Below are 27,483 nucleotides of genomic sequence, written 5' to 3'. Positions count from 1 at the left end.
ATTGTGTACCATGACAATACGAGATCTTACACATTATCCCAAACTAGCTCCTTTTTAACCGTCCAAAAAGTCGAATTGTCATCCTTGACACAAAATTACTCCTATTTTCGCACATCAAGGGAATAATGTGTGGTCAACAATTAACGTCGCCAAAAGATACTGTTGAAGCGTTCAAAAACCATGTTCTTTAGGTGTCTCGTGCAAAAGTTTTTAAATTTTGCTATAGAGTTCTTTGAAAAACAATAAAAATTTTAGTTTTTAAATGATATTCACTTTTTTATTATTAGGCCAGAAATATATGTAGCTGCCCTCGTAATATAAATTAATACATTATAACAAACGCTTCTTTCTTTGGGTTGGTGAACAAAATTTCATTATGGTTCTTCCAAAATGTTGGCGTTTTGTGTATCCCTTTAAAAATCTCTGTAGCGACTACAATTTTACATGCAAACGTTAAGTTATGTTGGAAATTTTTGACCTGCCTCAATAAGTATATTAAAATATACATCACCTATTTTCAAATAAAATGTGTTAATATATGTTTCTTAGAAACATCTCCCGAACCCATTCAAAAACAGTAGCATCGCCCCATCTGGATCCCGCCCTGTTTACTGTCGGCATGCTTTGCGACGCCATTCACTACTGTCAATCAAGCATTTTGTTTACTTTTCTCATTAAACAGTTTAAATTATGCTATAAGAAGGCGTCCTACGGCTGAGACAGCATATGGTACCCAAAAAAAGAAGAAAAATAAGCAGATCAAAATTTTACGGATGACGTTTAGGTAAAAAATTTTATTGGCAAACGTGTATCTTGTTACTTAGTTATTCAAACATGGATGCTTCGAGTTTCTGTTATATTTATTACAATCGTTAGAACCAGATTTAAGATGTAGAGCCAAGTAGCCTATAACAGCATCTTTGAATAAATTTGTTTCAGATGTAAATGCAACAGAAATTTACAGCGACACAATTTGCTTATTTGTCCAGAGCAGTATTGGTTTTAATTGCGATAACACACTCTTCTCCGCACGCCTTGAGAACGGTGCACTGCAAGCAAAAGCCAGAGATTAATAAGATCGATTTTTCAGAATAAATGCTGAACAAAACTCACCAGTAAGTCCTTGCCATTGTCAAAATCTGAACGCAACTGTTCGCCCAAATCACCGTCTGGAACCTTCAAGTCTTCACGCAAATCTCCACCCTCGGTCATCAATGTAAGGAAGCCGTCATCACTTATAGATATCAACTGGAGGTCTTCCCTTTTAACATTGGGCACGTCCATGTTATGAGTAGATGGGCAAATATCTTCATATCTGTAAAGATGATAAACAAAATAAGATTTTAGGTATGGTAAGGGGAATTGGCTATTCGCAGACATCTTGCATAATTTAAGCTAAAGCCTTCCAGGGAAAAGCGTTGCATCGGTGGACTGTATTGATAACTTATTAGTACAAGATAAGATTACTGGCGAAAACTTTCTGATGATAATATACAAGAGCACCCAGGGCGAAGCTTTCTTTGTGGTGGTGCTGCTGCTGCGATGGGATATACTCACTTCTTGTTGGAGAAAATATCAATGCCAACCATGTGAACCTTGGCGTGTCCGTGCTTTCCAGTCTTTGAAGTAGACATCTCGACAATCTTGCATGGCCGGGACTTCAGCATGACGAATCCGTTTTTGCGCAACGCCGAACATTGCATGGGATAGGTCACCGATGCGCCGGAATCCGTGGTTTCGAAGTGATCGTCCAATTCAGCCATATCTGCCACGACACCAGAAATTGATTCAATTAATTACTTTGTAATTAATAACGAATTAAATGTAATCACACTTGAGCACAAAGAGAGACACAAGCCAGTAAATAAATCACACAATATACATCAATGTCCTATAGATACATACAGAGGCAGACAGATTCGCACACATGTATGTAAATACGAGTGTGTGCAAGCCGAAAAAAATGCATACATATACGTATATATGGGCTGGCCAAGCACGGCACCTATTTCTATGTACATATGTATCCAAAATGTCGTATGCCAAATGCACACCCAAGCACTTTAATGTTCAAACATTTAAATTGGCAAAGTCATCGAGACACGGCACTTGAAAGTTGTGTACTGCAGAAATGTACATATGCATATGTGTGTAGGTGCTTTCTTTCGCACATAGTGAATGTGCGGAGGCGACCGGAGCTTAATTCAACTAGCACCCGCTAGTTTTCCAACTGTTTGGCCCAGCTCCAGGCGCCTGTAAACATTTCCGGCGTTTTCCGGTGAATTTGCAAATTTTTAATCCGAAAAAATGCGAATTTACTAACCTACTTGCAAAGTCCAGTGACTGTTCCAACCGAAGATGTAAAATGAAAGAACCCTGCTATCGAATCAAACCCACGTTTTGTTTCCGGTCAATAATAAGAGAGAAACAGTGGTGCATCTTAGCACTGGGAATTTTCAGAGCATTCCACATTTGCTTGTTTTGGAAACGGTGGAATTGGAACTCGAGGTAATTCGAACATTTGCAAGTCCCTAGGTGGCCTGCCAACTCGGCCAGACATCAAAGAGGTAAACAAATATCTATAAGTATACATTTCATTTTATATCTTAGTTAATTTACCTATTTTCAAAATGTTTAGAAAATATACAAACCACATGGGCCCAGCCAACGAAAATAAAACACATATTTTATTGGTGCTTAATAATGTCTCTGTATGTATAAATAATATTTAATATTCCCCTGTTAATTTTCACAAGTTATATGCATGACTTTCAGACTATCGGTGTTTACTGCTGATTTACTTTTTTAAAATACACCTCGATAGGCAGGGATGGTATGAAGTTGTCGTTCTCTAAATGTTTTATTTTTCTGGTGCTGTGCTGCTTCGATTTTAATTTAATTACTGGCTGCCTCATTCTTAGTGTCCCGCTGGAAATAGTCATAATTGCCGATTCTGTCACTAGTTGCGATTTTTCTTCAGGTATTCCGTCGGAGCGAGATTTTGCAACAGTGTGTCGAATAGCTTTCGTCGAATTTCGAACGATTACATTTTCATCGATAATTGTCGTTTTTTGCGTGGCTGCTGTTGTTCGGCGTTTAAACTTATTTATCGATTCGATTTCCTTATCGATTGTTGCGTTTTTTGTTGGTTCTGGCGCTACGGTGGAATTAAAGTGTTTGCGCCTTTGATAAATTCGTTTTGACTTCTTGTAATCCACTTTGGCTTTATTGGGACTTGTGGAATTCCTAGATATTTGAACCGGAACTTTTTTAGTCGATGCCAAAACTCTTAGTTTTCTCAATTTTCTGTTCACATTTGTTCTTCTTGTTGTGGGTGTGTGTGTACTAGAAATCGTATCCGGTAATGTAGTATTACTTTCGAAAACAGCTGATGTGGTTAGATTTTGTATACTCTTTGGTGTTTCTTTGGTTGTAACTAAATTTTTCAGATGAAGCTTCAACAATTTCAATTTAGTTTCAATATTTGACGAAAAGTTTTTGGTGGCTTTCATGGACTTTAGTCTATGTTTGAAGGATTGTGTTGTAACATTCGCTGTAGGAAAGCTATTTTGAGTTGGTTGTGGTGTTGTCCAAATTTGATGATTTTGAGGAACCGTAGATGTAGATTCGGTTGTTGTTGTTGTGGTCGAGGTTGTCGAACTAAACCAACTCGGTCTGGTGCTATATTCGAAATCAAAAAAAGTTGTTTTCGCTGGTATAATGTCAGTAGTTGTCGTAGTGGTAGTTGAAATTGGCAGTGTTGTTCGCTGTAATCGTTCTGTAAAGAGCTCTTGAGGTCTTTCTGTTGTAAATTCTGCGTGACTTGGGTGAAATTGTTGGTCCTCTACTGGAGATTTAGCCAATTTTGATGCAGAATGAGGTAGAATTACATCGTCAAGGGTAAAGTAGGTATGAGCAACATAGTTAAAGTAAGGCAAAGTAGTTGTCGTAGTCACTGGTTGTTCACTGGGCATACTGTGGGAGCTATATTGGTCTTTTGGATAGTCTTGGAACGAGTTTTTGAAGCAGTTCTCTGCGCAATTTGTCCAGCTTTCATTGGAGTAGTCAGAATGACTCCACTGATTCGTAACGCCCATCAAACGTTCTGCCTTTGAAACTGTTCCCGCAGCAAGCGGTACGAAAGCGTTAACGGGAGCTATATTAAAATCCACTGGAGGGTTTACGGGACCCGAAGTATACTCAATTGTGTTAATAGGGGCCGCAACGTAGTCCACTGTTGTAGTAGTAGAAGGTGTGGCAGTGGTTTTAAAACCATGAACGTTATTCAAGTCCCTGAAGACGCTTCTGGAAAAAATAGAAAAATTGATCACATCCCTCTCTACAAAAGATATAACAAACCTTTTTGAATTGGCATAAGCTTCGTGATATGGAACATGTGTGTGTACATATCTTGGTAACATCTGCATACTACGCATGTAGTTTTTCAAGCGCATTTTTCCAACCAAAATAGGAGTCCGATTGTTGTACCAATAAAACTTTCTCATAGCGTTTGGATGTTGTCTATATAAAACAATTCCTGGATGATCCATGGACCACATCTATAAAATCAATGACGTTGCACACTTTCGCTTTTCTTTAAAAGTTATCCATTTCGAATATTTACCTGTCGTTTTGGTCTCATGTAGGTAGAAGATGCTTTGATATTGACCAGTATATAGAACAATCCTGAGGGAATACAACAACATTAATTTGAAGGGTCATGTTAGACTCTGGCTCTCGTACCTATTGTCATGTAAATGACAATAATTCGATTTTTCACTTTCCCCAACATTTTGTACGAATACTTTTTACTGCAGACAACTAAAGACTACTAGCAATGGTTTTTCATCCAAATTATTTGCTTGCTGGTTGGGAATTAGTGTGTTGGCAGACTAAAGAGGGGGATATAAACTATGTAGATCATTCACCCTTTTAAAAATATATTATTGCAGTAACATTTTTTGATTGATTTTAAAATACTTTCGTCTCTATATTTGATGTCCCGCTGTAAAAGACGGTTCAGGCAAATTATTGAATTCTATACTATTGAGTACTATTATCCCTCCCTAAGACGATGTATGAATGATCGTTGCTTAGATAGTTTTCAGATGCTGCGTCTGAATGCTAGCGTGTGTGCTATGGTGCATAAAAATCAACGCTTGGACAAGCTCATCTTCTCTGTTATAATTGTTGCAGACTTATAGTTGAACACACTTTCAAGAGGTACGTCCACTTTCACAAAGAAACGGAGCAATCCTCTTGGTAGAGAACGTGTTGATACCCATTGATGTGTTTAAACAATCAACATTATCATCGTTATCAACATTCCGTTTGACACATTGTTTATGAGTCGGAAAGATTTCGTGCCTGATTAAATATAATTATTTACTTGAATCGCATTCCTGATTAATTATAATTGTTCGGTAAATGTTCAAAAACTCTATATAAATATAGTTAATATGATACTGAGAACAAAACGGAGCAAAATGTCGGGACAAGCAGTCAAGGCCTTCATCGAAAATAAAAGGTAATAATCAGTTTTTTTATTGTTGAACGAAAAATGTAATCTTATAATTTTTATCCTTTCAGATTATTTTGGATGTTTGTGATAATTTTTCTAAAGAATGTAAATGATACGGATTGTACCAGCAGCGGAGTGAAAAAGACTTTTCCATCAGTTGGAATATGTCTGACAATGGGCCGTTCAATGGATGAAGTTAAGAACGCCGTGCTTAGACGTTCTCCCGGGGAAGAACTACCACGCAACTATATAAGAATGATAAAAGATTACCTTTTTGTAAGCCCAAATGACTTTTACCGTGGTGGGGCTCAATATTGTGAAGGACGAAATGCCACATGTGGAGTCGATATTTTAGACATGAGAAGGGAGGTATTGAAAGGATTGCTTTAATTAATTTGATGATGATAATGATGACTTACCATTTCGGCTATAGTTACTTCCCAGAAAGTGCACGGAGATTTTTGACAAAATTTACTTTGGCGATAAATTGCTTCCTGACTGCGAACAAATATTCAAGTTTCATGAACTAGAATTGGGTTATTGTTTTCTAGCAAACAATTATATGGACTAGTACGTCTGATATTATTTAACTTTATATGAAACTTGCCGTTCACTTTTATTTCCCTTAGCGAGAGCACCGATAAAATGCCTTTGCAATACTCTTCGTTGGACAAACACAGGAATCTACGATTGGTCTTCAAACCCCCCAAACTATATAACTATGAAGTAAACGCCCAATATATACGATCCCCGATAATTCCATTTTTATTTTTTAGTTGCATGTTCAAAGCAATGAGGACGTTCCGAATTTTGCTAGTTCAGGTCCCGGGATCACCTCATATCATACCAAACAAATTTACGAAGTCGAGGAGACTCCTAACCGCAAATCGATCAACGAACCTATTTCTCAACGGCAATGTAGATTCCCAAGTGAACATATCATCGAGGGAACTCCTTACAGGTGCGTAGTAAAATGTTTACTATATCCTTGTTTACTCTGAACTTTTTTCCGAAGTCATTCGACGTGTGTTGGTAATCGCTTTAGTGAAATGGGGATGGATAAATGCAATTGCTCCGTGTTCAGTTATAAAGATCCAAGTAAGTTGGTTACTTTAATCGATAGGATCATTTTTACCGTGTTTGATTTTCTTAGGTTCAAAAAACTTTTGCGGTGTACAGGGATTAATCTGCTTGGCTAAAGGTGAATTAGCTATGAGTGGTAAAGTTATTATACAAATATACTTTTTATAGAAATGAAATTGGAAGTTATAGAAAATATTTCTGCTGACAAGACTTGCTTACCGTCCTGCGTGCATCAAAATATTACACGTATCGGGTAAGCGATAAAATAAATTAAATAGATTTTTTATCAATTTTAATCTAAATCACCCAAAACCTATAGAGACAAAGATTATGATCTGGAAGGGTATGTGGTGGAAATAAAATTAGAATCTCGAAACTAGTTATAATGGTAAGACTTAAATCATGTTTTAACTGGTTTTTAAGTAATATTTTTCAGCGTTTCCTTTGGCACTGGAATTGCAAAAGATTCTTTAATCACACTTAACCGTTTTTTGTTGAAAATGTATTCTGTGTTCTAAACTTTGCATTGGCTTGCACATGTTGAATATTAAATATATTTATACATTTTTATTTAAAACTGTGTTTTTTATCTTTGGAAAAATCTCGCGCATGCATTAAAACCTCGCGTGCATCTTTTGGTATCCAATTAAAGGATGGGTTATGAATCGAAACTTGCGTGCCGAATTGCGACATATTCATATATAAATATATACTATATGTTTTCCATGCGCTCTAAATATATGTACATATCTATATAATTGTTAAAAAGCCATAATCAAAACGGAGCACAATGTCGGGAAAAGCAGTCAAGTCTTTTACAAAATGTTTAATATTTCTCGTTAGAAACAAGAGGTATATTTACTCAAGAATAAAGATGTTGTCTGTAAACTAATTACAGATTTCGAAATTATCGTTGTAGATTATTTTGGATATTTGTGATCTTGGTTTCTGGATGGAACATGGTTACAATATTCATTCTTTTGAAGAATAGATACGAAACGGATTCCACGAGTATTGGAGTCTCCACTGCATATAGTCGTTGGACGAACACCTTTCCATCGATTGGAGTCTGCCTGTCGAAGAGTCGGATAAATAAAGAGTTTACAGAGGCTGTTCAGCGACGTTTTCCTGGAAAAAAACAACCCTACACCTACACAAGAACCTTATACGATTACCTCTTTATAACCCCCAATAACTTGTACATAAAGCCGGAATATTGCCCAGATATAAATTCTTCATGTGGAGTTGATATTTTAGACATGAGAAGAGAGGTATAGTATTTTTCAATTTGACATATTTTTTTTAAACTATTTTTTGCCCATTTGGTTATAGTTATTTCCCACAAATTGTACGTCATTTCTTGAAAAAATATACTTTGCGGAAATATTGCTACCGGACTGCGAAAAAATATTCAAGTTTCATGAACTAGAAATGGGTTACTGCTTTCTTGCTAACAATTTTATGGACTAGTAAGTTTAACTAGTCATAAACTTGACACACAATTTGGATATTACTTTAAATTCCCTTAGTGACAGTACCGAAGATATGCCTTTGCAATATTCTTCCCTGGACAAATACCGGAATCTACGATTGGTTTTGCGAAGTGGCTTGGTATATGGATATGAAGTAAGAACCTTAAACGTATGTTTGTCCCTTCAATAAAATTTTAGTCGAATTTATTTTTAGTTATTTATTCACAGTCCTGAGGACCTGCCCTATTTTAACGCTCTAAGCTATGGAGTTTCCCCTGATACTTCAATACATTCCTTTAATGTCGAGGAGATTCACAATCACGATAATGTCATTGAGGAGCCAATTTCTCAAAGGCTTTGCAAATTTCCTAGTGAAAGTACTATTGAGGGTCTTCCTTACAGGTTAGTTTTGATACATATATACATATATGAATGAAATTCTTGACTTTTTAAAAATGTTACCACAGTTTTTCGATATGTATGTCTCTCATCCGAAGTGAAATTGAGATGGAACTCTGCAACTGCACTCTATTTAGCCATAAGGATCGAAGTAAGTAAGCCACTTTAAATTAAACACTCAATAACCGTTTTACTTTTACAGGTTCAAAGCACTATTGCGGAGTGGCGAATGTTTCCTGCTTGGAACACGGTAGCTAAAACAGTTTCGAATGGTAATGTAAGTGGTTTTATCATATTGTTTCAGGAAAACTGGCCGAGAAAGTGAAGAGCTATGTTGGATCTAATATGGCTTGTTTGCCATCCTGCATGGAACAACAAATTAGTCTTGTCGGGTAAGTGACTGGTGGCTGTCCTCCTTTTTTTTAATGCTATCGCTTCTAGGTCTCGAGATGATAAAAGTAAAATAAACGAAGATGAGGGGTTAGTGGTCGAAGTACAAATAGCATCTGCACCCACTGCGAGATATTACAGAACAGTCACCCAGACCAAACTAGATCTAATAGGTAGGATTTTAAAAATACCCCCTCCTTTATTTAAAGACTAATCTTTTCAGTTGGAATTGGAAGTGTTGTAGGACTCTTCTTCGGGGCATCTTTACTTAATATTTTGGAAATAATCTCATATTTTGTAAAAAAAATTAAAACTATGCTTTTAGGTTAGAATCTTAAGTACTCTACACTTTTCAATTTCGCAGCGGCTTGCACTTTTTTTTAATTTCACAAATCAATAAATATATGTATTTGGCAAAAACAAACGTATTTTTTTATTTCAAATGAGGTCAATTATTAAGGAAAAAGCGCAATGGTTTCCGGATTCGTTTTCTGAACAGAAGCATTCTTAAAATGGATGAGCTTCTCATTTAATGGGAGGACTTTACTCTCAAGTAACGACGATTGGTACCGATAATAAGATATATGCCTGAGAAATTATAGGTCGATTTAATCACATCTCCTATATGCTGATATGATATTATAATATGATTAATATTTCGGATTTCGCTCATTTATACAATATTTTGCACAAACAAATTTCTTATATACTTGAATTTATTTCACCGGTTAAATAGATCTTTAAGATTAAAGATAGATTAACCAAAAAATATTTTTTTGGGTGTCCCTAAGCCTAGTTTTTTCAATGTTTAGACACCTCCCACAGTGATTTCTGTATTGTTAATTCACTTGTCGCCTCCGGTCACACTATTTTCAAAACGTAAACAATAATTGATTTTTCCTACAAAACAAAAGTTATTGAAAATGTCTGGAGTAGCTGCTAAAAAGATTGCCGAAGCGGAGAATCTGGTAAAGCAGGCCGAGAAGAGGTACTTTTAAAAATAATTCCTACATTGATGGACGAGTCTTCGAATACAGCCTGAATGTTTTAATCTTTGCAGCTTGAAATTGTCTATGTTGAAATGGGTACCTGATTACGATAGTGCTGCCGATGAGTATTCCAAAGCGGGTAAGTGTTATCAAGCTTGTGTGACTAATATTCTTTAGAAATATCCACGTACAATAAACCAGTATGTACAGTATAACGTAATCATTAAATATCATATATTTTGGGGATACACACATACACATTTGTCTAAGTGGTTTGGGTATACACATATTTATAAGAAAGCTTGTTAAAGAATGTTTTGCATATATTAAATAGCCATCAATGAAAAGTAACCAAAAGTGATATAAAATTATATTTCTAGCCACTGCATATCGAATAGCCAAAAGCTATGACAAGAGCAAGGAATGCTTTCTGAAGGCCATCGACTGTTATAAGAACAACAAAGCCTGGTTCCATGCTGCAAAGGCATACGAGCAGGTTAGCAAAAAAAATTAACTAATTCGGGGTGACAAAGAATTCTCTTATAATTAAATTCAAATTATCAAAATATTCTAATTTTCTTTGGTTGAAACGAATTCTGAGTCACCGAGGAATATCTCTGTTCATATCTAATAAGTTTACGTATCTTTCAGATTATCCTGCTGTCTAAAGATGCTGACAAATTGCACGAAGTTGAGGAGTACGCCAACAAGTCTGCTAATTTGTATCAGCAGCATGGCTCTCCAGAAGCAGCGGCGTCTGCATTGGATAAGGCCGCCAAATTAACTGAATCCAAGCATCCTGATTTGGCACTAAGATTCTACCAACATGCTCTAGAAGTTATAATGGTGAGTACTAATTGATGTCATTGTTAATTTATTTAATATTCATACCTGACAGATTGAGGATTCCGTCCGTCAAGCTGCTGAGTTTGCATCGAAAGTTTCAAGAATACTGGTGAAACTTAGGAGGTAAGTGATCAAAATATCACCTTAACGACAAATAAGTTAATAACTAAAAATCCATCAGGTACGAAGAAGCCACAAACGCGCTCAAAAAAGAAATAAGCCTTAATCAGCAAACGGAATCCTATGGGCAAATTGGGCGGTTAGTTGTAGCCTTGGTAATGGTACAACTAGCACGCGGTGACTCTGTGGAAGCCGAAAAGACGTTCAGAGAATGGGGAAACTGCTGTGAGCCAGAAGAAGTTGCCACATTGCAAACACTATTGCAAGCCTTCGATGACGAGGATCCAGAATTGGCTGCCAGGATGCTGGCATCTCCATTTATCCGACACATGGATGTTGAGTATGCAATTCTATCCAAAAACATTCCATTACCTCAAGGAATACAGCTAGAGAAGAAAGCCGTTGATAATGCTGGAGTTGTAAGTACTACTATTTTATTTCAATACAAAATAATTTATTCGATTTCCGATAGCAAATGTTTATTTTTTGTAAAATTTTAAAAAATATCGATAGCTCAAATGTGAAAACAGCTGATTTATCCTCAGGTATACATTTTAAAACTAACAAGAACTTATTTCTTTCTCTTTTAGGAAACCAATGACGCCGAGGACGAAGGGGGTCTATGCTAAATACATTAAAGTTTTTCGGTCTGCTTGTTATTCAAAATATATTTATCGTTAATAATAACGCTTTTAATATTTAAACTGTTAAATACAAATTTCATCGCAATCGTTGTACTAAATATCTTAAGAATTAAATAAAACAAAGATACGTATTTTGGGATGTTTGAAGATTGGGAAAACATATGTTTGGGACTTATATAGCATATACTTTTTTTTCTTGGCAAATAAGCAATTTAACAGAGCAGAGTTGAAGGTCTCAGTCACCAGTACTCGAATCCACATGAAAACCTGTTAGACTTAATATTATGTAGTATATCTAATTTTTTAAAATGAAAATAAATTTTAATAGTCCCATAAAAAAACTTTGTGCCATTCCACCGTTTCAAACAGAGCACAAACGTTCATGACGCGTCACGACGCATGTTGATATTTTGCATAGGCCTGGCAACTCTAACCTATGCGAAATAACCGACCAAATTGATTCGTCCGGTTGTTCGTGAAAGAAGGCGGAAGGTTAAACAGTATTTGTAATATATACTCGGCAAGCAATTTGAAAATTGTGAAAGTAAAAAACTACAGGAAAAATGGTACGTACCCTAGAGACTCTCATTCAGATTCAGGTGGGAAAAGCATGCGGTTAGAGTGAATCGCTGGAAGCGAGTAGGAGTGCAAATAAGTGTCTTCGATTCGATGAATCATATAAGCATCTCCTTTGAAATCTGTATATACATACATTCAGATAAGTGTGTATATATACCAATCATACATATATTTCCACTTTTTTTTTTGCCGATATGTACGTTGGCCATATTCGGGCATATACATGGTCATGAATGTGTGCGTATACATATATACCAAATTAGTCATTGGTAGCAGGCGGATATTACTCATTTATTGAAGTGTTTCATACTCTCGCACTCGTTAATGGTAAATTCGCGAAAGCAATCGCAGAAGAATGCTCAAAAGTGGCAGCTGGAAAAATGGAGCGATTAAAAATTAAAAAGTTGGAAAGAGAAATGCACACACACATTTTTGATTTTCATGTCTATATGTATATATTTTTACACACTTGAGTGTGTGTGGGTATACCGCTTTTTTTATAATTCGATGGCTATAAATATGTACGTACGTTTGTATGTATCTGCTTAATGCTTATTTTCTCGCAGACGCAAAATGTGTGTATGTAAAACTATATTACCATACAGAAATATGTACAAAAATATATATCCAGGCGCATACATATTTAAGGTGTGATCGTTTCCTTGCGCCTAGCGTATGTATGCACGTACATATGTATGCCATATGGCTGTGTGTGTGATGCAGACGTCTGTATGTATGATACATTCGATTTTGTCCGCATTTTCCCCCCCAAATATTATGGAAAATCGGGCATTTTCCTCTCCTTTCTTGTGGGGGGGGGGGGGGGAGAAATGTGGGGAAAACAATCAGACTGCCCTTCCCCCCCCCCCCATTTTCCTACCGACTTTTCTCGGCTTGTTCTCACCCTTAAACTTGCCGGCACTTGTGAACTTACCCTTGAACTTTTTGAGCGCCGGGAAATAAAAAACGAGAAAATGAGCTGTTAATGGTGCCACGCCCACCACTCCCAGTCGAATGGTGGCCACATGCCGCCAACTCATTTAACCGGTAAAAGTTCTGCTGTAGCAATGGCAATAAGCAGCATAAATTATTTACCTTAATGTTTGTTATTGCCGGCAATCAAAGAAATAAAATTTGCGAAGCGGAAAAGAGACGGCTATACTGTCAGCTGAAAGTGGGCAGTTATGTCTGCAGTTACTCCTCACACACACACAAATCTACATCGGTTAAACACAGGGTGACTAGTGCATTATGTGGCATTCAAATTTTAAACAAATCCCTCTTAGTAAAAACTAAATTAAATAGTCGTTTAAAAGCAATATACGACAGCTCATAATATGAGTTACTTTCATATTATATCTATATCATGACTCACTATACCCAAATTTATAATTGCATTAAATTAAGTATTTTTAAGTCCCAAGACATATATTCTGATAGTATTAAATCTAAGTCAAGAATTATTTATATATCTGCTTGAATAGCAATTTAAATTGGCTGACCTTTAAATAACGATTTTATAAGTTTTTCATTTAAGTCCTACATAAAATACGTAGAGCACCCTGTATAGGTATATACATAAGTACATCTGCCGTTGACAGTTTGGCGCGCTTTGAATATTAAAAATATAAATTTTCATTTTTCTATTATCTTTTTAGGCTTCTGGTGTAACTGTGTCGGATGTCTGCAAGACTACATACGAGGAAATAAAGAAGGACAAAAAACATCGCTATGTTATTTTCTACATTCGCGATGAGAAGCAGATTGATGTGGAGACTGTGGCAGATCGCAACGCCGAATACGATCAGTTTCTAGAAGATATCCAGAAATGCGGTCCTGGAGAGTGCCGGTAAGTTGTGAATAACTAAAGAGGGGGTCTGGAAATCCCTACCTTACTGGCATTCCAATCATACTGATACTAATATCAACATTTTACTTCTTTCCCCAGATACGGATTGTTCGATTTTGAGTACATGCACCAATGCCAAGGCACCTCTGAGAGTTCAAAGAAGCAAAAGCTGTTCCTTATGTCATGGTGTCCCGATACTGCCAAGGTATGTTTATCACCTCAGGACCAGCAAATCCAGGAACTAATCCAATCCCTAATTTCCCCCCACAGGTCAAGAAGAAGATGTTGTACTCTAGCTCCTTCGATGCTCTCAAGAAGTCGCTGGTGGGAGTGCAAAAGTACATACAAGCCACTGATCTGTCCGAAGCCTCCCGGGAAGCCGTCGAGGAGAAACTCCGGGCCACCGACCGCCAATAAACTGTACGAGCACTGTGCATTGCATTTAACAAACAAGGCATGCATGAAACAGCGATGGAAACACGTATCCTGTTGAGATCGCCAATTTGTATGAGAATTTTCTACATAATTTGTATTTTCAGTAGAAATAAAGAATGAAATATTTAACTTGATCAAGTCGCATTTCAACATTTCCAAGTGTGGTAAAAATCTCGTACCGCTGGATACACTTTATTATTAAGACCTAAGATTATAATATACATAAGATAACTAAATTGTAAACCGAACATTTAATAGCCATGCTGAATCACTAGTGTCTGGAGAACCTTTCGAATCTGGTGGCCAGTGTTCAGGCACGACTTCAAACCTAGCGAAAAGGCCACCGACAGGATGTCTATTGCATGTTCCTGCAGAAGCACCGACATCTCCGGGAGATTGTCGATAGCTGTCGCCGCCACCGAGGAGTTTTCGTCCCGCAGGCATTGAATGTAGGCGTTGAGAGTGCACAGATTGATGTCAGAGTTGCCGGGATTGTGCTTTAGATGCCGGATCAGGATGATGAAGGCTATGGACCGGATCTGAGCGCTCGGCGAGAAGATCAGGTTGAGCAGTCGTTCAAACAGCTCATTGATAAACACAAATCTCTTGGAAGTGAGGCACTCCAGCTCCTGCATGGGACCCAACACGACATCTTCAGTGTTCGCCTGCTTTATTATCTTGACCAGGTCGAGAAAGTGTGGTGATATGTCCGAGTAGTTCGATCGGCTGTAGGAGCCCAGCGTAAGCACCGAAGAAGGTCCTCTGCTGCCGCCCACGTCGATGGGAGTGGACGGGATTCCCTCGGCTGGCTCCTCTGTCACTACGGGTTTGCTGACCGATGGCTTCACCTCGAAGTGCTCATCCAGATCGTACTCGTACTTCACCTCCTCGTCGTCCAATTCGGTGGCCGAGTGCGACTTGTGCTGCAGCAGGGCAACTGCCTGGACAAGAACCTGCAGCTTGCCCAGCGAGGTGTACTTGGCAGCCAGTTCCTTGAGGATGCCCACGTACTGCTCGATGAAGAGTAGGGCACTCGAGGGATTGTAATTTATGTAGGCCTGCAGCATCTGTACAAACTTATTCAGCATTTGGCAGGCCTCCTTCACAGAGCTGTGGTGCTTAAAGAAATTGAAGTAGCACGACAGCGTGTTCTGGATCTCGTTCTTATACGCGTCCTCGAAGATGGTTGGTTGCAGCAGCTCCAGCGTCCTCAGGATCTGGACAAATCGGTGGAAGTGGTGCTCCTCCCGCAGAGCCTTCATGCTGAGCTGGGCCCGGCCCTGCATAATGGACGACAGAACGCTCAGTTGTCGAAGGAAGAGCAAGGGATGCGAGGCAGCTAGCTTGCGCAGTAGCAACTCTGTGTCCGTGGACAGGGTTTCAAAGTCCTTTTTGCCCACCAGACTTCCCAAGCAGGTGATTAGATTATTGGATACCTTGTCGGCCTGGCAGCCTTTTAAACTTTGTAATTTGTAGGCCTGTTCACCGGTCTTGCTCGGTTTCAAGAACTTGACGCGTGGGTACATGATGTACATCTGCTGCAGGACCTGCAGTTTTAAATAGTCAGAAACGGCACTGTTCTCCACGTGTTCCATTACCAGGACCATGAGCTCTCTTCGCTTATCTGTCAGTTTGAACAACAGGTTCATTCGCGAGCAGAGCTTAAAATCGTAGTTTCTGCTATCCACCTTGACCTCGGAAAGGCCTTCGTGCAGGATAAAGTGGGCAAATGGTTCCAGTTCCGACGTCTTAAGTAGAAAGAAGGCATCTGGCCGTACGTTCTTTGACATATACTTCTCGCGGCCCTTCCACAGCTTTGGATTTGTAGTCAGCGCCTCGAAATAGTTAAGAACTGTGGCGTAGTCGTAGTCTTCATGGAAATTCTTAAACAAGTACTCGGCAATCCTTTCGATCGTATCCCAGTTGGTTTGGTGATTAATCAACGACAGCAGATAGAACCTAAACTCGCTGCAGGACTTCGAGAAGAGGAATCGCTCCTTCAACAGCTGTGTGGAAACAATCTCAGGATCCACTTCAGAAAGCCAGTCGATGAAGAGTCCGTTCTGGAATAGCTGATCGCTCTTGCTTTTGGCCACAGTCTTTTGGTCCTTGGTCTGATCAAAGCTTTTGATGATGCCCCTGACGATCCGCTTTCGTGCCATCAATGCGGTGTTCGCCTTAAACTGCTTCACATAAATGTCTCGGGAATTTCTCAACATGAAAACCAAGCTATCGTGATATAGTTCGGTTCTCTGCAGCAGGCTGGAGTCGGTGAAATTGTGCTTGAAAATACTAAAGTTCTTTTGCAGAGTGTTCTCCAAAATGTGGTACTTGTCGCTGTGCAGCATGCAACTGAAGAAGGTCCTCAAAAAAGTGCAGGCATGTCGGCTCATAATGACATCGCAACCCACAGCTATCACCTCGGTTATAGCAGCGACCACATCGTTTCGACTGCTACTCGGGCTGGCCACCATGTCCAGCAGTTTCTGAATCAGGGATCGGCAATCACTCCTCGCAACGGTCAGGTGATCTGGCTGCGTGAGAATGGTTTGGGCCACCTCTTTGGTGGCCATGAAATCGGTCGAACCACTTGTCGAGTCTAGGGAATCGTAGTCGCCTATCTCCACGGTTTCCTGGATGACCACACTGATTTTGGGAAGGTCCGGCACGGTCTGCGAGTGGGAATGCAAATCAAGTGCCTGTACTGTGTAATGTCCATTCTTTGCACCCCGGGCCTGCTGAATCTCAATCAGCTGCGCCAGATATGCCTTGTTGAGAATGGCATTCTTCACCAGATCGAACTGCTCCAGTACAGCGGTGTCCAGCATGGCCAGCAGCTTGGACATCGAGTTGACCGGCGTGCCAAAGTTCTGCACGAACAGCACAATCTGATCTGGCGTCAGGTCGTTAAGGGCGGCCTCAATCAGTCTGTCCACCGAGGAGCGGATCATCTTCAGCTTCAGCCAGTCGGGCAGCAGTTGAACCTGTTCCTGCGGCATGCTGGGCAAAAAGGCCACGGGCGCCGGTCGTCCTGGCGGGAACCAATAATCCAATATGGGTATCGATTCGGGCATGTTGCTGTTCGAGTATGTGAGTAGGATGATGAAGGCGTGAATTATATTAATGTGGAGGGGCAGTTGCACTCCATCGTCAAACTGAACCATCAGCAAGTCTGGATACTCGGTCCACTCGTACGGTTCATGGTACTCCCTCAGCTTGATAATATAGTTATTAAACATGACAAAAAGGCACTTAAGTGTCTGAATGCGGTTCTCGTCGGGAACGTAATCATAATCCTCCTGGGAAATAATTATGTGCTGGAACATTGTGCTGCGTTCTACAATCAGCTGCGCCATATCGATGACATGATCGAGCATTTCATTCACTGGATCATTTAGCGTGTGGGCAGTAATGAACTGAATGTAGGCCATAATCAATTCTGGACAGTTTTCCACTTGGCAGGCAGCTCGAAGTTGGGGAATAATGAAGGGTTTGACCTCGAAGAAGTGGGGAATTTGCTGGATCGACTTCAAAAGCCATTCGTTTTCAAAGTCCCCAGAGTGCCTAAAGATGATCTTCAGACCGGACAAAGCAGCTACCCGCGATTGTTTTACCGTGGACGATAAGCGTCTAAATATGTAATCCAGTAGCTCACAAACGATTTGGTGGCTAAGATTCCCATCGAATATCAAATTTCTGAGGAAGTTGACCAGCTCGGCATCGCGACTGTTTTCCTCGTTGATGATGTGTGCATTGAAGAGCAGAAACTCGCACAGACACTGCACTGGAAGATGGCTGAAGTCGCCCTCGCTGTTCTGCACCAGGTCAGATAGCCAGGGCATGGATTGCGTGGTGCCCTGCCTCTGGATTATATCCAGCAATAAGTCCGGCTTGCGGCAGCGACAGAACAAGTGGCCCAGCTTGTACGTCTGATTAAGAAACTTCAGCTGATCCAACACCATGGAGGGCACTTTGCGCGGCGTGCCCATTGGGTCCATCAGCATGAGCTGGGTGATCAGAATCGCAGTCTCCTCTGTGATAACTGCATGAGGCGATGTTTGGGCAGCCAGGTACGTCTCGAACTGCAGAATGTGATCCCTTTCCACGGTGATTATCTGGAATATTATCATTGTAGCACATTCCATTAGATAGCCTTAATAAAAACTCACCTGCAACTCATCCTTGTTTGCTGCAGAATTGTTAAACTGGTTGGTAATGCAAATTTCCATCATCATCTTCATTGTGGGATAGTGATCCCAGCAAAAAGCTCCAAACGAGGAGGGATTGTGTGCAGATATCATGAGCAAAATGAGCCAGGCCTTCCAGTAAAACGCAATGATAGCCAGCTTGGGTGGCTCGTAATCCGAGGGTAATCGGATATTCTCTGGATGATGGTATTCCGACATGCTGAACAGAAAGTCGATGATGTCGAATTTATTGGCCTGCACAGCCGGTATATTGGTGGCCTTCATGCCGGAAACCCGCTTTATGACCAGCAAAAGGACATCGAAGGTATTCGCAATGGAGAAGGGAATGTCCTTGGTGATGCCTATTAAAATGATTCGCAACAGGGTCTCCTCGTGAATCGGGGTCTCAGAGATGATTCTCAATATTGCTCCGCGCTCTGGCTCCGACGGCCACTGATCGCAGCGCGAATACTGCTCCGGACTGTCCAGCAGCAGCAGCTTGTGTAGCGCCTGGTGATACTCGGCAGCCGGAATCTTGAAGACAGTCGGCACTGTTTCGTACATCCAGGACACCGTGTCTAGTTGAATCTGCGACATCTGATTGTACAGCTTCAGCAGAGCATGGTTGTTTTTCGTATCCCGATTGGTCTTCAGTGACAAGCTGGCTTCCCTAGCCTGCGGCGTGGCCGACAGAAACATGCAGAGACACACAATGTCCACCATGGAGTGGAAAATACGCTCTTTGAACTCGAACATTTCAATTTGCGGCGTGAGGTCCTCCCGCTCACTCAGAAATGTCTTGCAAAACTTGACCAGGTTTACATCGAAGCGCAGCATCCGCACAAGCTCCCTTAAGAAGACACGCAGGGTGCGTAGGCAATCGTCCCGCTGGAGCAAAAATTCCTGGTAGATTTCAGCCAGATTGGCCGCAGAAAGGTCAGAAGATGTTTGAAACATAGTGGCTGTTGCAATAAATATTAAAAATTATAATTAACATGATATTTTTAAGAATACTTCTTTTTTACCCAACATTCCCATATTATTCGGATTCCTGGTGTTCGACAGTTCATTTTGCACGACCAGCTTCATCACAGTACTCAAGATGTCCGGCTGGAGAAAAATCATCTCCTTCAGGCATGACATGTAGTGGTTGATCAGGGGCTTGGTTTTAAGACGCATCTTCACCAGGACCAAGAGCACTTCGTTGTCCTGCGTGTTGCGACCCTTGATGTTGAAGCAGATGTAAGAGAGCAGTTGCTGGGCGAACTTGACCAGCTTTCCGTTGTGGATCCAAAGCTCCAGCCGGGAGATGCTCAGACATCGCACCTCTGCAATGCCAGAAGTGGTGCACAGGAACTTCAGGAAGTTCCTGGTGTAGTTATCCTGCTGCTGGCGCTTGTTTAGCTGATCGCGAATGGCATCGCTGACATGCTTCTGCACCACAGTATCGCTGAATCTAGGTTTAGTGCTGCACATGGCATCCGGAATGGGTTCCGTTTCGGTATTCAGGGGACTGGCATCCAGGCTTTGAGTGGAGTTGTCTCCGGAATCGTCGTCCACGGTCATGCTGTCCCTGTGCGCCTGACCCGAAGGAAGAGCCGTGCTCACATCCCAGCGGAGCAGACTTATGTGTGGAGTGCGGGTCTTGAAAGCAGCACATATGTTTTTTACGAGAGGAGCACACAACTCGTTGTCCGCCCAGTAGCGCTCGTTGACCGCATCGTCTATGTAGGTGCGCAGCAGTATCTCCGGCCACTGTGATGTCTCCATGAAGCCTCGGGTCAGCAGATTGGCAAAAAGGATGTGCAGATTCGTGTTGTACCTCATTTTCACGTTGGCCTCCCGCCGCAGGAAGGATAATAGGGCGCAGGCCACTATATCCGTGCAAAATATACTCGGCTGCAGCTTGGCCACGTAGATCAGGGACAACAGGGCTATGTTATCCACCTTCGAGCGCGACGAGCTTGTCGTCGTTGTCTGTTTTATAACGCCGCAGACCAGCCGGCCCACAGTTTCGTTGTCGTTCTGCTCCAAGGCCGCGTATATGGTCTCGATCACCGTCTCCAGGTCGCAGTCGATGGCGAACTGTTCCCAGGTCTCGCACTGGCTGCTGCCGGAGGAGATGTCTGTGGCGCCCCCATCCTTTAGGTTGCCCCGGAATCGCTTGCTGGAGCTGGCCAACGAGGAGGAGGCCTCGCGCTTGCGGTCCGAAGAGGAAATGGGCTTGATGGGGAGGATCTTTGACTTGGAGTCATCGCGAACGGCCTTGGTGCCGAGAGCGAAGAGCTCCCCGCCCAGCGGAACCTTCTTTTGGGATCTATTCGAGCCGCTGCCTTTGCCGCGGTCCATTTTATGCAGATTACCATTCGAGGATTACTCAAAATCCAGCTGCGCAGTGTGGCCATAGTGGCTGAAGATTGACCCAAGGGACTAACGCATTGCGGCGTCAGCGTAAACATTGTAATTTGAAACGTTGGAATTAGTGAAACGTACATAATTATAGCAAGTAAAATGGTACTAAGATTTGTTAACTATATTTGTATTAATTTATGATGCTATTAGGACTTTTCCTTTATTTAAATGGGTAGTCATTAATATATAATAAACAGGTCATTTTGGGCACTTTCCCTTAAGGTCACACTAAAATTGTTTATAAATTGTATTTACAAGACAAAATAAGTCTTATGAAAAGTTGCGGCATTAACTCTAAATTAAAATTAGGTAGCCAACATGTTTCTGTCCATCGCACCGCCTCTAATGGATTTCGAAGACGAACTGCTGTGGATTAACCAGTCGAACAGCGATAAGGTGGAGATCCTGTACGACCAGTCCAACTACGTTACCCCCAATACAAAGCACCTCATCGAACAGGCATTCCTTCAGCCACTGAGTCTGCAGGATCAGCACATTTTGTTCGACGATCTGCTGAAGCAGAACACTGACATTGCACGCCAATACGGACTGACTCCGGCCAAAGTAAGTTGACCAAATTCACAAAGAGAGATGTATGCATCATAATCCTATTGCCCTGTTCTTCAGCTACCTCTGCTAGTTGAAAACAATCCTCTCATTTCCATTGAGATTTTACTAAGACTGATGATGACCACCGACATAACAGAGTATTTCAACATATTGGTTAATATGGATATAACACTCCACTCCATGGAAGTGGTCAACAGGTAGGGTTCCACAAATCATTCGCCAAAGCCCTCTACAACTCTCTCTCTCTTTAGACTAACTACTTCGGGTCCTTTGCCCACGGAGTTCATTCATTTGTACATCAGCAACTGCATCTCGACCTGCGAAACAGTCAAGGATAAATACATGCAATCCCGCCTGGTGCGGCTGGTTTGCGTATTTCTGCAGTCCTTGATCCGAAACAAGATTGTGAATGTTAAGGTGAGATCCATAATCATTGCCTTCAAAAAAGTCAGTAGCTTTACCCATTTTTTTCAGGAACTATTCATCGAGATCGAAGCATTCTGCGTGGGTTTCAGCAAAATCAAGGAAGCTGCCGCTTTGTATCGCCTCATTAAACACTTGGAGACCGGAGAGAGTGCTCTTTCTTCCAATTCGCTAGCAAAGTAATGGGCGACCGTCTTGTTTACAACTTAGTTTATAAATAGCGAAATAAAACAGAAAACTCCCTTTGTACATGTAAAACAAATTCGCATTTAATAACTTAAGTAACTAGTGTAGAGTTGTGTGCTTTATGAGTGAGTGTTATTGGCTGCCTCGCTGGTATGAAAGAAGAGTGGATCGGCCGAGGGCTTGGGGAAACGGCTTAGGTAGCGTTCAAGTCTTAAGAATTTAATCGAAATCAGGCGCTTGTCGAACCACCAGCCGTTGATCTCGTTGTGAATCATACCGGCGTCCTCCTCGCTGGCGCATCGAATGTACACGCAGCATGATTGGATGTCCAGCTGGACATCGCAGATCTTGCAGCGCGACCCCACCTTCTCTATGATCGAGTCGACGATGGATTGCTTCAAGTTGGCCTGATCCACTTCAGAGGAGTCAAACATGTGCCGAATCTTCAGGCAGGGAGTCGGGGGGTTGGCAATCTTGTTGGAGTTGTCGAAAGCAGGGCTCTGCCACTTTTTGACCAGGCCCACATCCTTCTTGTCCAGATTCCTGTTCCACGCAATCGTCCGCATCGCCTTGCCATCCCTGTTGACCATTCCAAAAAGCACACGGCTGTCGTTCTTTTCCAGCTGCTTAAGCGCCTTGTTCCAAGAAGTTAGGTGCTTAGAGCGATTCTTGGCCGGCACAAACTTCTCCTGCAACTGGCTGATGATCACTTCGGGACTCTCGGACTGGGAACTAAGGTAAATCAGCTCGTTAATGATGTCCTTTGAGAATTGATCGACCGCCAGCAGGGCTTCCTTTTGCTTGACTCGGTAAATCACCACTGCAAAGTAGACGACGAGGAATCCAGCTACGATCAGAAGAAGCGATCCAATCACGGTAAAAAAGCGGGTCACTTTTTTCAATACAACGCACTTGAGTGGCAAATTTGGCTCGGAAAGTTCATAATACAAGCCTTGTCCAATGTGCTTCGAAGAATCCACCACTTGAATGTTCCACTGTGGATTCTCTTCAATAAGATATTTGGCAGCCTTCAAGTTACTGTGCAAAATTCCCCTGTGAGTCGTTGGGCGGCTGACCATTTCCCTTACAAACTCGCCAATTTCCAGAGCGGGCGACAAACTGGCATCTTTGCAGTGATGGAGCCTGGCTCGCTCGTTTAGATGCCTGAAGAGTTCATCGCTCAAATCCAGTGCATCGCTTAGCGAATCTTTCGCTATGCAATTCACCCTTTCGCCGACTACTTGCAATTCGTTGGGGTTACATAATGTGTACTTCAGTGCTGTCTTGTCGATGGTACTCTGCTCGAACCTCTTGCCCACATACAGGACGGTGATTATTGTCAGAAATATTAAGAACAGCGAAATGAGCACTTGTGGTATTACATAGGGCCTGATGTCTGGGTTTTTGAAAATCGACTTGAGGTCCGACAAAGCGAATCGATTAATTCTGTCGTTCCTTGGCGGGATTCTCGATACCGGCCAAGATGGATAGTTACATTTCCGCTGGATTGTGGTGTCCCGAAAGCTGAGCAGTCTGTTAACCACACCACCGTCGGATATCTTGACCTTTCCGCTGGGTTTTCCATAGTTATTCGACGTGTCTAAGGCGTACGGCATGGAGCATTGCTGTCGGTACTTTCCATTTAGGCCACCCAAACTATGGGGCGAGCAGTCTCCATCGTAATTGGAGGCCACCACAGGTGGTGGGGCGTACATCTTGGAGGCAGACAACTGCAACGGACTCGAGTCGTTCTCGTCAAAGCTGCGATTGAAAACCGAGGAGCTGCGGCTCAGTTCCAAGTCGTTATTGTTGTCTAGGCCGTTGGCGTAGATAAGGGGCGGCTGGGGGGCGTGGTACTGGGGGTACTGGGGATAGGGTAGCTGCTGTGATTCTGGCTGCTCCTTGGAGTAGAGCACGTACTTGTTGCTCCGCTTTTTTAGCTTGTCCGCGCGGGCGTGCTTCCTCAGTTTCTCGATTAAAACCGCTCGCGTCGTCTCCGTCACCGGAGTGCTGGGAAAACCACTTTGGATTAGCTTTCTATGCAGTTCCTTGTCGGTCAAACTATTTAAACTCTCGGTTGACATTTTTCCTCGCTCTGCAAGAGACACAAAATTGTTTAGAGTGTAGGAAACGCACATTGCAGCATACATATGCATACACAGGAATGTGTGCATATATAACTGCATAGCAAAGCACATTTTCGCAAGCTCTTGAAATCGGGCAGGGCGTTTTTTCTACCAACAAGCTCATAAGTTAGCTTATTAGATTACTAAAAATATGTTTAAAATGCAACAAGCAGGGTAAAATGTGCGAATTAACCGCTGTTTATGGATAGCTTACCTACACAAGTACACTAATATAAAAATGTCCAACAAGAGAGCGCATCACACCATGTGTTTAGAATGTCACAAGGCGATAATTACATAAATATAACATAAACTACTGATTTTAAAGCAACAGTCTTACAACCATATTTTGATTACATTACAAATTTATACGGCACATACTAAATTATTAAGTCAAGGGTGCGGCACGAGGTAAAGTGAAACGGTATAGAAATGGAACATAAGATTTTCACTCACGACATCGGTTATCGATAGGTTATTTTATAATAAATATATTTATAAGTGAAGAGGAAAAATTCTTAAAAAAGTTAGCTCGCGAAAGCAGCCAAATAATCCCGCGGCATTTACAAGTATCGTGGTAACTTAAGCCCAAAAAAAAAAATTTTAGCTTTTAAAAGCTAGAAGAATTAATGAACAAATTTAGAATTGATACTATGTTTTTTTTTATTAATCTTCTAATATAAAACACTTATTTTAATGATAATTGCATTACCACCCAAGACTTAACTGGTATAAAAGTTACTTGAATAAAAAATCACATCTAAAAATATTACAGCTTCAAGGCCTAACCAGCTATTGTGTTCTACCCCATCCGTTCCACAAGCGAAACAATTCCATGGCTTGTCTTCACTCCTATCGAAATTGGCTATTTGGAAAGCGATGGCAAAACTATCGGTGGAGGCCAATCAGTTTTCTTAAATTGTAGATACATTTATATGTGTTTGTGCTTTAAGAATTAAAATATTGTATGCCTTTTGCAAGGTGCGTATACGGAAGAGGCAGCTCCCTCATTAAGATCCGGTCAAACCGACACCTTTGCAGCGTTCTCCATTTGCGAGTGCGAAGGGCCGTGAAAAGTGTGTGTGTGTACACACATATTTTGTAAATGCAGTGGGACATACAGACAAGTGCATACACATACGCATAAGCACCATAAAAATATATTCCGAGCTCCAATTGCCGGAATAATGTGATGTGCGCAAACTAATGGATTTCGAATATCCCTTTGCAGGCCGACACGAATGCCCGATAGAACCGACCACAGGCATGAATCGTAGGGGTTTAAACACTGGCAATACGATGACTTCTCAAGCGAACATTGACGACGGCAGCTGGAAGGCGGTTTCCGAAGGCGGATCGATGCTGCCCGCGTCCAATTCGGCGGCCCTCAATCCGGACGGGAGCAACCAGAGCGGCGGCTTCCCCCAGGGCGGCCTGCCGTACAACTCCGGCGGCAACCCGTACCCGCCCGCCGGTCAATCCTCGCCAGCTGGAAACCAGTCCATCGTGTTCCAGAACTCCAACCAGCCTGGCTCGAACACACCTCAGTATACCTCCTCACCTGCTCCCTCGGGCTCATCGACACCCGGACCTGTTGGTGCGCAGAACATTCCCGGCAACTATCCGCAGTCGGCGACGGCGGGCAACTTCAATGGTCCTGTGGGCGGGCCCTTCGGCTCGCCCTCCTCCGGACTGGGACAGTTCAGTCGGCCGGCCAGTTCGGGCACTCCGTTCAACAGCGGCCAGGCAGGGCACTTCTCATCGCCCACAGTCTTTGGTGTTGGCGGACAATTTAATCCGATGCCACCAGCGTCCCCATTTGGCCACGGAGGCAACCACCCGATGATGGGCGGACCGCAGCAGATGGAGCGCATCGATCAGGGCTTCAGGCGGCACAATTCCTACTTCAGTCACACGGAGCACAGGGTCTTCGAGCTGAACAAGCGGCTGCAGCAGCGCAACGAGGAAAGCGACAACTGCTGGTGGGATTCGTTCACCACGGAATTCTTTGAGGACGACGCCCGGCTGACCATATTGTTCTGCCTGGAGGACGGACCCAAGCGGTACACCATCGGGCGGACGCTCATCCCGCGCTTCTTCCGCAGCATATACGAGGGCGGCGTTTCGGATCTGTACTTCCAGCTGAAGCACGCCAAGGAGTCGTTCCACAACACGTCCATTACGCTGGACTGTGACCAGTGCACGGTGATCACGCAGCACGGGAAGCCCTTCTTCACGAAGGTCTGCGCCGACGCAAGACTGATCTTGGAGTTCATGTACGACGACTACATGCGCATCAAGTCGTGGCACATGACCATCAAAGGTCATCGTGAGCTCATTCCAAGGTCCGTGATCGGCACCAGTCTGCCGCCCGATCCGATGCTGCTAGATCAAATCACCAAGAACATCACGCGGGCTGGCATCACCAACTCCACCCTCAACTATCTGCGCCTGTGCGTCATCCTCGAGCCGATGCAGGAGCTGATGTCGCGGCACAAGGCGTACGCCCTGAGTCCGCGCGACTGTCTGAAGACCACGCTGTTCCAAAAGTGGCAGCGCATGGTGGCTCCGCCCGGCAAGAAGGATCCACAGCGACCACCTAATAAAAGGCGCAAACGGAAGGGCTCCAACTCGGGCGGCGGAAACAATTCGAACACGCCGCCTGTCACGAACCAGAAGCGCTCACCCTCCGGCCCCAGTTTCTCCCTCTCCTCCCAGGACGTGATGGTCGTTGGTGAACCAACGCTGATGGGCGGCGAGTTCGGCGAGGAGGACGAACGGCTGATCACCCGGCTGGAGAACACGCAATACGACGGAACCAATGCCGTGGAGCATGATAATCACACCGGCTTCGGGCATGCCGACTCGCCCATCTCCGGCTCGAATCCGTGGAGCATCGACCGGGCGGGTGCCATCCCGGCCAGCCCTGGGAACGGGGCTGCCCCGCAGAACAACGCGAATATATCTGACATAGACAAAAAGAGCCCCATTGTATCGCAATAGAAATTAATAAAACATAATATTTCGCTATATTGTCAAATGTATTTTCATACTTGCATGTAAAAATATTTAAATAAAGCTTTCAAGTTTTAGGAAATGTATATAAGACATACATACATATTAAATCTAATAATTGTACTTTAAGTCGTCTATTCTACACACTATCTATTATATAATTAAACCGTAGAATATTTCTGTTCTTGTCTTGACTGCCTTGCAAAAGTACTTAATGTGTTGTTTTAGTAAAACATA

At 42.3% G+C, this 27,483-nt stretch overlaps 10 protein-coding genes across 14 annotated transcripts; 6 read left to right on the top strand and 4 right to left on the bottom strand.

Annotated features, from left to right (window-relative positions):
• Positions 1-774: 774 nt before the first annotated feature.
• On the bottom strand, positions 775-2,458 carry LOC119550014 (eukaryotic translation initiation factor 5A). Its single transcript, XM_037858437.1, has 4 exons — positions 2,324-2,458; positions 1,558-1,765; positions 1,114-1,315; positions 775-1,049 (listed from the first exon to the last, which is right to left on the bottom strand). The coding sequence occupies exons 2-4, from the start codon at positions 1,761-1,763 to the stop codon at positions 978-980; spliced, it is 480 nt and encodes a 159-aa protein (XP_037714365.1). The 5' UTR covers positions 1,764-1,765; positions 2,324-2,458; the 3' UTR covers positions 775-977.
• Positions 2,459-2,685: 227 nt separating this feature from the next.
• Positions 2,686-5,023, bottom strand: LOC119550011 (cell wall protein DAN4). Of its 2 annotated transcripts, XM_037858434.1 has the most exons (5): positions 4,957-5,023; positions 4,744-4,892; positions 4,625-4,686; positions 4,360-4,559; positions 2,686-4,305 (listed from the first exon to the last, which is right to left on the bottom strand). In XM_037858434.1, exons 2-5 carry the CDS (start codon positions 4,790-4,792, stop codon positions 2,787-2,789), a joined length of 1,830 nt encoding a protein of 609 aa, XP_037714362.1. In that variant the 5' UTR covers positions 4,793-4,892; positions 4,957-5,023; the 3' UTR covers positions 2,686-2,786. The 2 variants fall into 2 exon arrangements, with proteins under 2 accessions (XP_037714362.1, XP_037714363.1); XM_037858435.1 differs by lacking the exon at positions 4,957-5,023 and having other exon boundaries at positions 4,744-4,927.
• Positions 5,024-5,472: 449 nt separating this feature from the next.
• LOC119550925 lies at positions 5,473-7,143 on the top strand. 2 transcript variants are annotated; one of them, XM_037859942.1, is made up of 10 exons: positions 5,473-5,527; positions 5,590-5,890; positions 5,955-6,091; positions 6,151-6,247; positions 6,298-6,482; positions 6,537-6,619; positions 6,675-6,722; positions 6,773-6,857; positions 6,924-6,992; positions 7,041-7,143. In XM_037859942.1, exons 1-9 carry the CDS (start codon positions 5,487-5,489, stop codon positions 6,982-6,984), a joined length of 1,038 nt encoding a protein of 345 aa, XP_037715870.1. In that variant the 5' UTR covers positions 5,473-5,486; the 3' UTR covers positions 6,985-6,992; positions 7,041-7,143. The 2 variants fall into 2 exon arrangements, with proteins under 2 accessions (XP_037715870.1, XP_037715871.1); XM_037859943.1 differs by having other exon boundaries at positions 6,675-6,740; positions 6,794-6,857.
• Positions 7,144-7,394: 251 nt separating this feature from the next.
• On the top strand, positions 7,395-9,195 carry LOC119549629. Its single transcript, XM_037857815.1, is given in 10 exon segments — positions 7,395-7,456; positions 7,524-7,875; positions 7,937-8,073; positions 8,134-8,230; positions 8,291-8,478; positions 8,544-8,626; positions 8,678-8,725; positions 8,780-8,878; positions 8,925-9,038; positions 9,089-9,195. Coding segments are annotated over 10 exon segments (1,287 nt in total).
• A 517-nt stretch (positions 9,196-9,712) lies between these two features.
• LOC119550273 (gamma-soluble NSF attachment protein) lies at positions 9,713-11,595 on the top strand. The gene is made up of 7 exons (XM_037858852.1): positions 9,713-9,853; positions 9,926-9,993; positions 10,235-10,350; positions 10,506-10,700; positions 10,753-10,823; positions 10,882-11,239; positions 11,411-11,595. Exons 1-7 carry the CDS (start codon positions 9,789-9,791, stop codon positions 11,447-11,449), a joined length of 912 nt encoding a protein of 303 aa, XP_037714780.1. The 5' UTR covers positions 9,713-9,788; the 3' UTR covers positions 11,450-11,595.
• Positions 11,596-11,889: 294 nt separating this feature from the next.
• Positions 11,890-14,461, top strand: LOC119549224 (cofilin/actin-depolymerizing factor homolog). Its single transcript, XM_037857106.1, has 4 exons — positions 11,890-12,030; positions 13,702-13,892; positions 13,992-14,097; positions 14,163-14,461. Exons 1-4 carry the CDS (start codon positions 12,028-12,030, stop codon positions 14,307-14,309), a joined length of 447 nt encoding a protein of 148 aa, XP_037713034.1. The 5' UTR covers positions 11,890-12,027; the 3' UTR covers positions 14,310-14,461.
• Positions 14,462-14,487: 26 nt separating this feature from the next.
• LOC119549223 (integrator complex subunit 1) lies at positions 14,488-20,863 on the bottom strand. Its single transcript, XM_037857105.1, has 3 exons — positions 19,540-20,863; positions 18,497-19,476; positions 14,488-18,442 (listed from the first exon to the last, which is right to left on the bottom strand). Exons 1-3 carry the CDS (start codon positions 20,861-20,863, stop codon positions 14,579-14,581), a joined length of 6,168 nt encoding a protein of 2,055 aa, XP_037713033.1. The 3' UTR covers positions 14,488-14,578.
• A 381-nt stretch (positions 20,864-21,244) lies between these two features.
• Positions 21,245-22,168, top strand: LOC119551051 (CCR4-NOT transcription complex subunit 11). 2 transcript variants are annotated; one of them, XM_037860170.1, is made up of 4 exons: positions 21,245-21,490; positions 21,554-21,693; positions 21,748-21,913; positions 21,971-22,168. In XM_037860170.1, exons 1-4 carry the CDS (start codon positions 21,245-21,247, stop codon positions 22,100-22,102), a joined length of 684 nt encoding a protein of 227 aa, XP_037716098.1. In that variant the 3' UTR covers positions 22,103-22,168. The 2 variants fall into 2 exon arrangements, with proteins under 2 accessions (XP_037716098.1, XP_037716097.1); XM_037860169.1 differs by having other exon boundaries at positions 21,748-22,168.
• On the bottom strand, positions 22,163-24,634 carry LOC119551050 (inner nuclear membrane protein Man1). Of its 2 annotated transcripts, none has more exons than XM_037860167.1 (2): positions 24,450-24,634; positions 22,163-24,200 (listed from the first exon to the last, which is right to left on the bottom strand). In XM_037860167.1, exon 2 carries the CDS (start codon positions 24,187-24,189, stop codon positions 22,225-22,227), a length of 1,965 nt encoding a protein of 654 aa, XP_037716095.1. In that variant the 5' UTR covers positions 24,190-24,200; positions 24,450-24,634; the 3' UTR covers positions 22,163-22,224. The 2 variants fall into 2 exon arrangements, with proteins under 2 accessions (XP_037716095.1, XP_037716094.1); XM_037860166.1 differs by having other exon boundaries at positions 24,446-24,633.
• Positions 24,635-25,070: 436 nt separating this feature from the next.
• Positions 25,071-27,339, top strand: LOC119549376 (LIM domain-binding protein 2). Its single transcript, XM_037857414.1, has 2 exons — positions 25,071-25,212; positions 25,463-27,339. The coding sequence occupies exon 2, from the start codon at positions 25,498-25,500 to the stop codon at positions 27,232-27,234; it is 1,737 nt and encodes a 578-aa protein (XP_037713342.1). The 5' UTR covers positions 25,071-25,212; positions 25,463-25,497; the 3' UTR covers positions 27,235-27,339.
• Positions 27,340-27,483: the final 144 nt, after the last annotated feature.

This window comes from Drosophila subpulchrella, chromosome 2R (genome assembly GCF_014743375.2).
Source record: "Drosophila subpulchrella strain 33 F10 #4 breed RU33 chromosome 2R, RU_Dsub_v1.1 Primary Assembly, whole genome shotgun sequence".
Taxonomy (NCBI): domain Eukaryota; kingdom Metazoa; phylum Arthropoda; class Insecta; order Diptera; family Drosophilidae; genus Drosophila; species Drosophila subpulchrella.
Note: the sequence above shows the minus strand (reverse complement) of the source record. Positions and strands in the feature narration are given on the sequence as shown.

Bases quoted from the DNA above. Each gene is read 5' to 3' on its own strand.
- LOC119549223 (XM_037857105.1), bottom strand. From the start codon at position 20,863: ATGGACCGCGGCAAAGGCAGCGGCTCGAATAGATCCCAAAAGAAGGTT. The intron at 19,477-19,539 runs GTAAAAAAGAAG...TTATTGCAACAG, and splicing joins GAATAATATGGGAATGTTGG to CCACTATGTTTCAAACATCT. The intron at 18,443-18,496 runs GTGAGTTTTTAT...ATAATATTCCAG, and splicing joins CAAACAAGGATGAGTTGCAG to ATAATCACCGTGGAAAGGGA.
- LOC119549376 (XM_037857414.1), top strand. From the start codon at position 25,498: ATGAATCGTAGGGGTTTAAACACTGGCAATACGATGACTTCTCAAGCG.
- LOC119550011 (XM_037858434.1), bottom strand. From the start codon at position 4,792: ATGTTGGGGAAAGTGAAAAATCGAATTATTGTCATTTACATGACAATA. The intron at 4,687-4,743 runs GTACGAGAGCCA...GTATTCCCTCAG, and splicing joins TGTCATTTACATGACAATAG to GATTGTTCTATATACTGGTC. The intron at 4,560-4,624 runs GTAAATATTCGA...TTGATTTTATAG, and splicing joins ACATGAGACCAAAACGACAG to ATGTGGTCCATGGATCATCC.
- LOC119550273 (XM_037858852.1), top strand. From the start codon at position 9,789: ATGTCTGGAGTAGCTGCTAAAAAGATTGCCGAAGCGGAGAATCTGGTA. The intron at 9,994-10,234 runs GTAAGTGTTATC...TTATATTTCTAG, and splicing joins CGATGAGTATTCCAAAGCGG to CCACTGCATATCGAATAGCC. The intron at 10,701-10,752 runs GTGAGTACTAAT...CATACCTGACAG, and splicing joins ATGCTCTAGAAGTTATAATG to ATTGAGGATTCCGTCCGTCA.
- LOC119551050 (XM_037860167.1), bottom strand. From the start codon at position 24,189: ATGTCAACCGAGAGTTTAAATAGTTTGACCGACAAGGAACTGCATAGA.
- LOC119551051 (XM_037860169.1), top strand. From the start codon at position 21,245: ATGTTTCTGTCCATCGCACCGCCTCTAATGGATTTCGAAGACGAACTG. The intron at 21,491-21,553 runs GTAAGTTGACCA...CCTGTTCTTCAG, and splicing joins ACGGACTGACTCCGGCCAAA to CTACCTCTGCTAGTTGAAAA. The intron at 21,694-21,747 runs GTAGGGTTCCAC...CTCTCTCTTTAG, and splicing joins TCCATGGAAGTGGTCAACAG to ACTAACTACTTCGGGTCCTT.
- LOC119550014 (XM_037858437.1), bottom strand. From the start codon at position 1,763: ATGGCTGAATTGGACGATCACTTCGAAACCACGGATTCCGGCGCATCG. The intron at 1,316-1,557 runs GTGAGTATATCC...TCATCTTTACAG, and splicing joins GATATTTTCTCCAACAAGAA to ATATGAAGATATTTGCCCAT. The intron at 1,050-1,113 runs GTGAGTTTTGTT...TTTTGCTTGCAG, and splicing joins ACAATGGCAAGGACTTACTG to TGCACCGTTCTCAAGGCGTG.
- LOC119549224 (XM_037857106.1), top strand. The intron at 13,893-13,991 runs GTAAGTTGTGAA...TTCTTTCCCCAG, and splicing joins TGCGGTCCTGGAGAGTGCCG to ATACGGATTGTTCGATTTTG. The intron at 14,098-14,162 runs GTATGTTTATCA...TTCCCCCCACAG, and splicing joins GGTGTCCCGATACTGCCAAG to GTCAAGAAGAAGATGTTGTA.
- LOC119550925 (XM_037859942.1), top strand. From the start codon at position 5,487: ATGTCGGGACAAGCAGTCAAGGCCTTCATCGAAAATAAAAG. The intron at 6,092-6,150 runs GTACGTCTGATA...TATTTCCCTTAG, and splicing joins GCAAACAATTATATGGACTA to CGAGAGCACCGATAAAATGC. The intron at 6,483-6,536 runs GTGCGTAGTAAA...TTTTTTCCGAAG, and splicing joins ATCGAGGGAACTCCTTACAG to TCATTCGACGTGTGTTGGTA.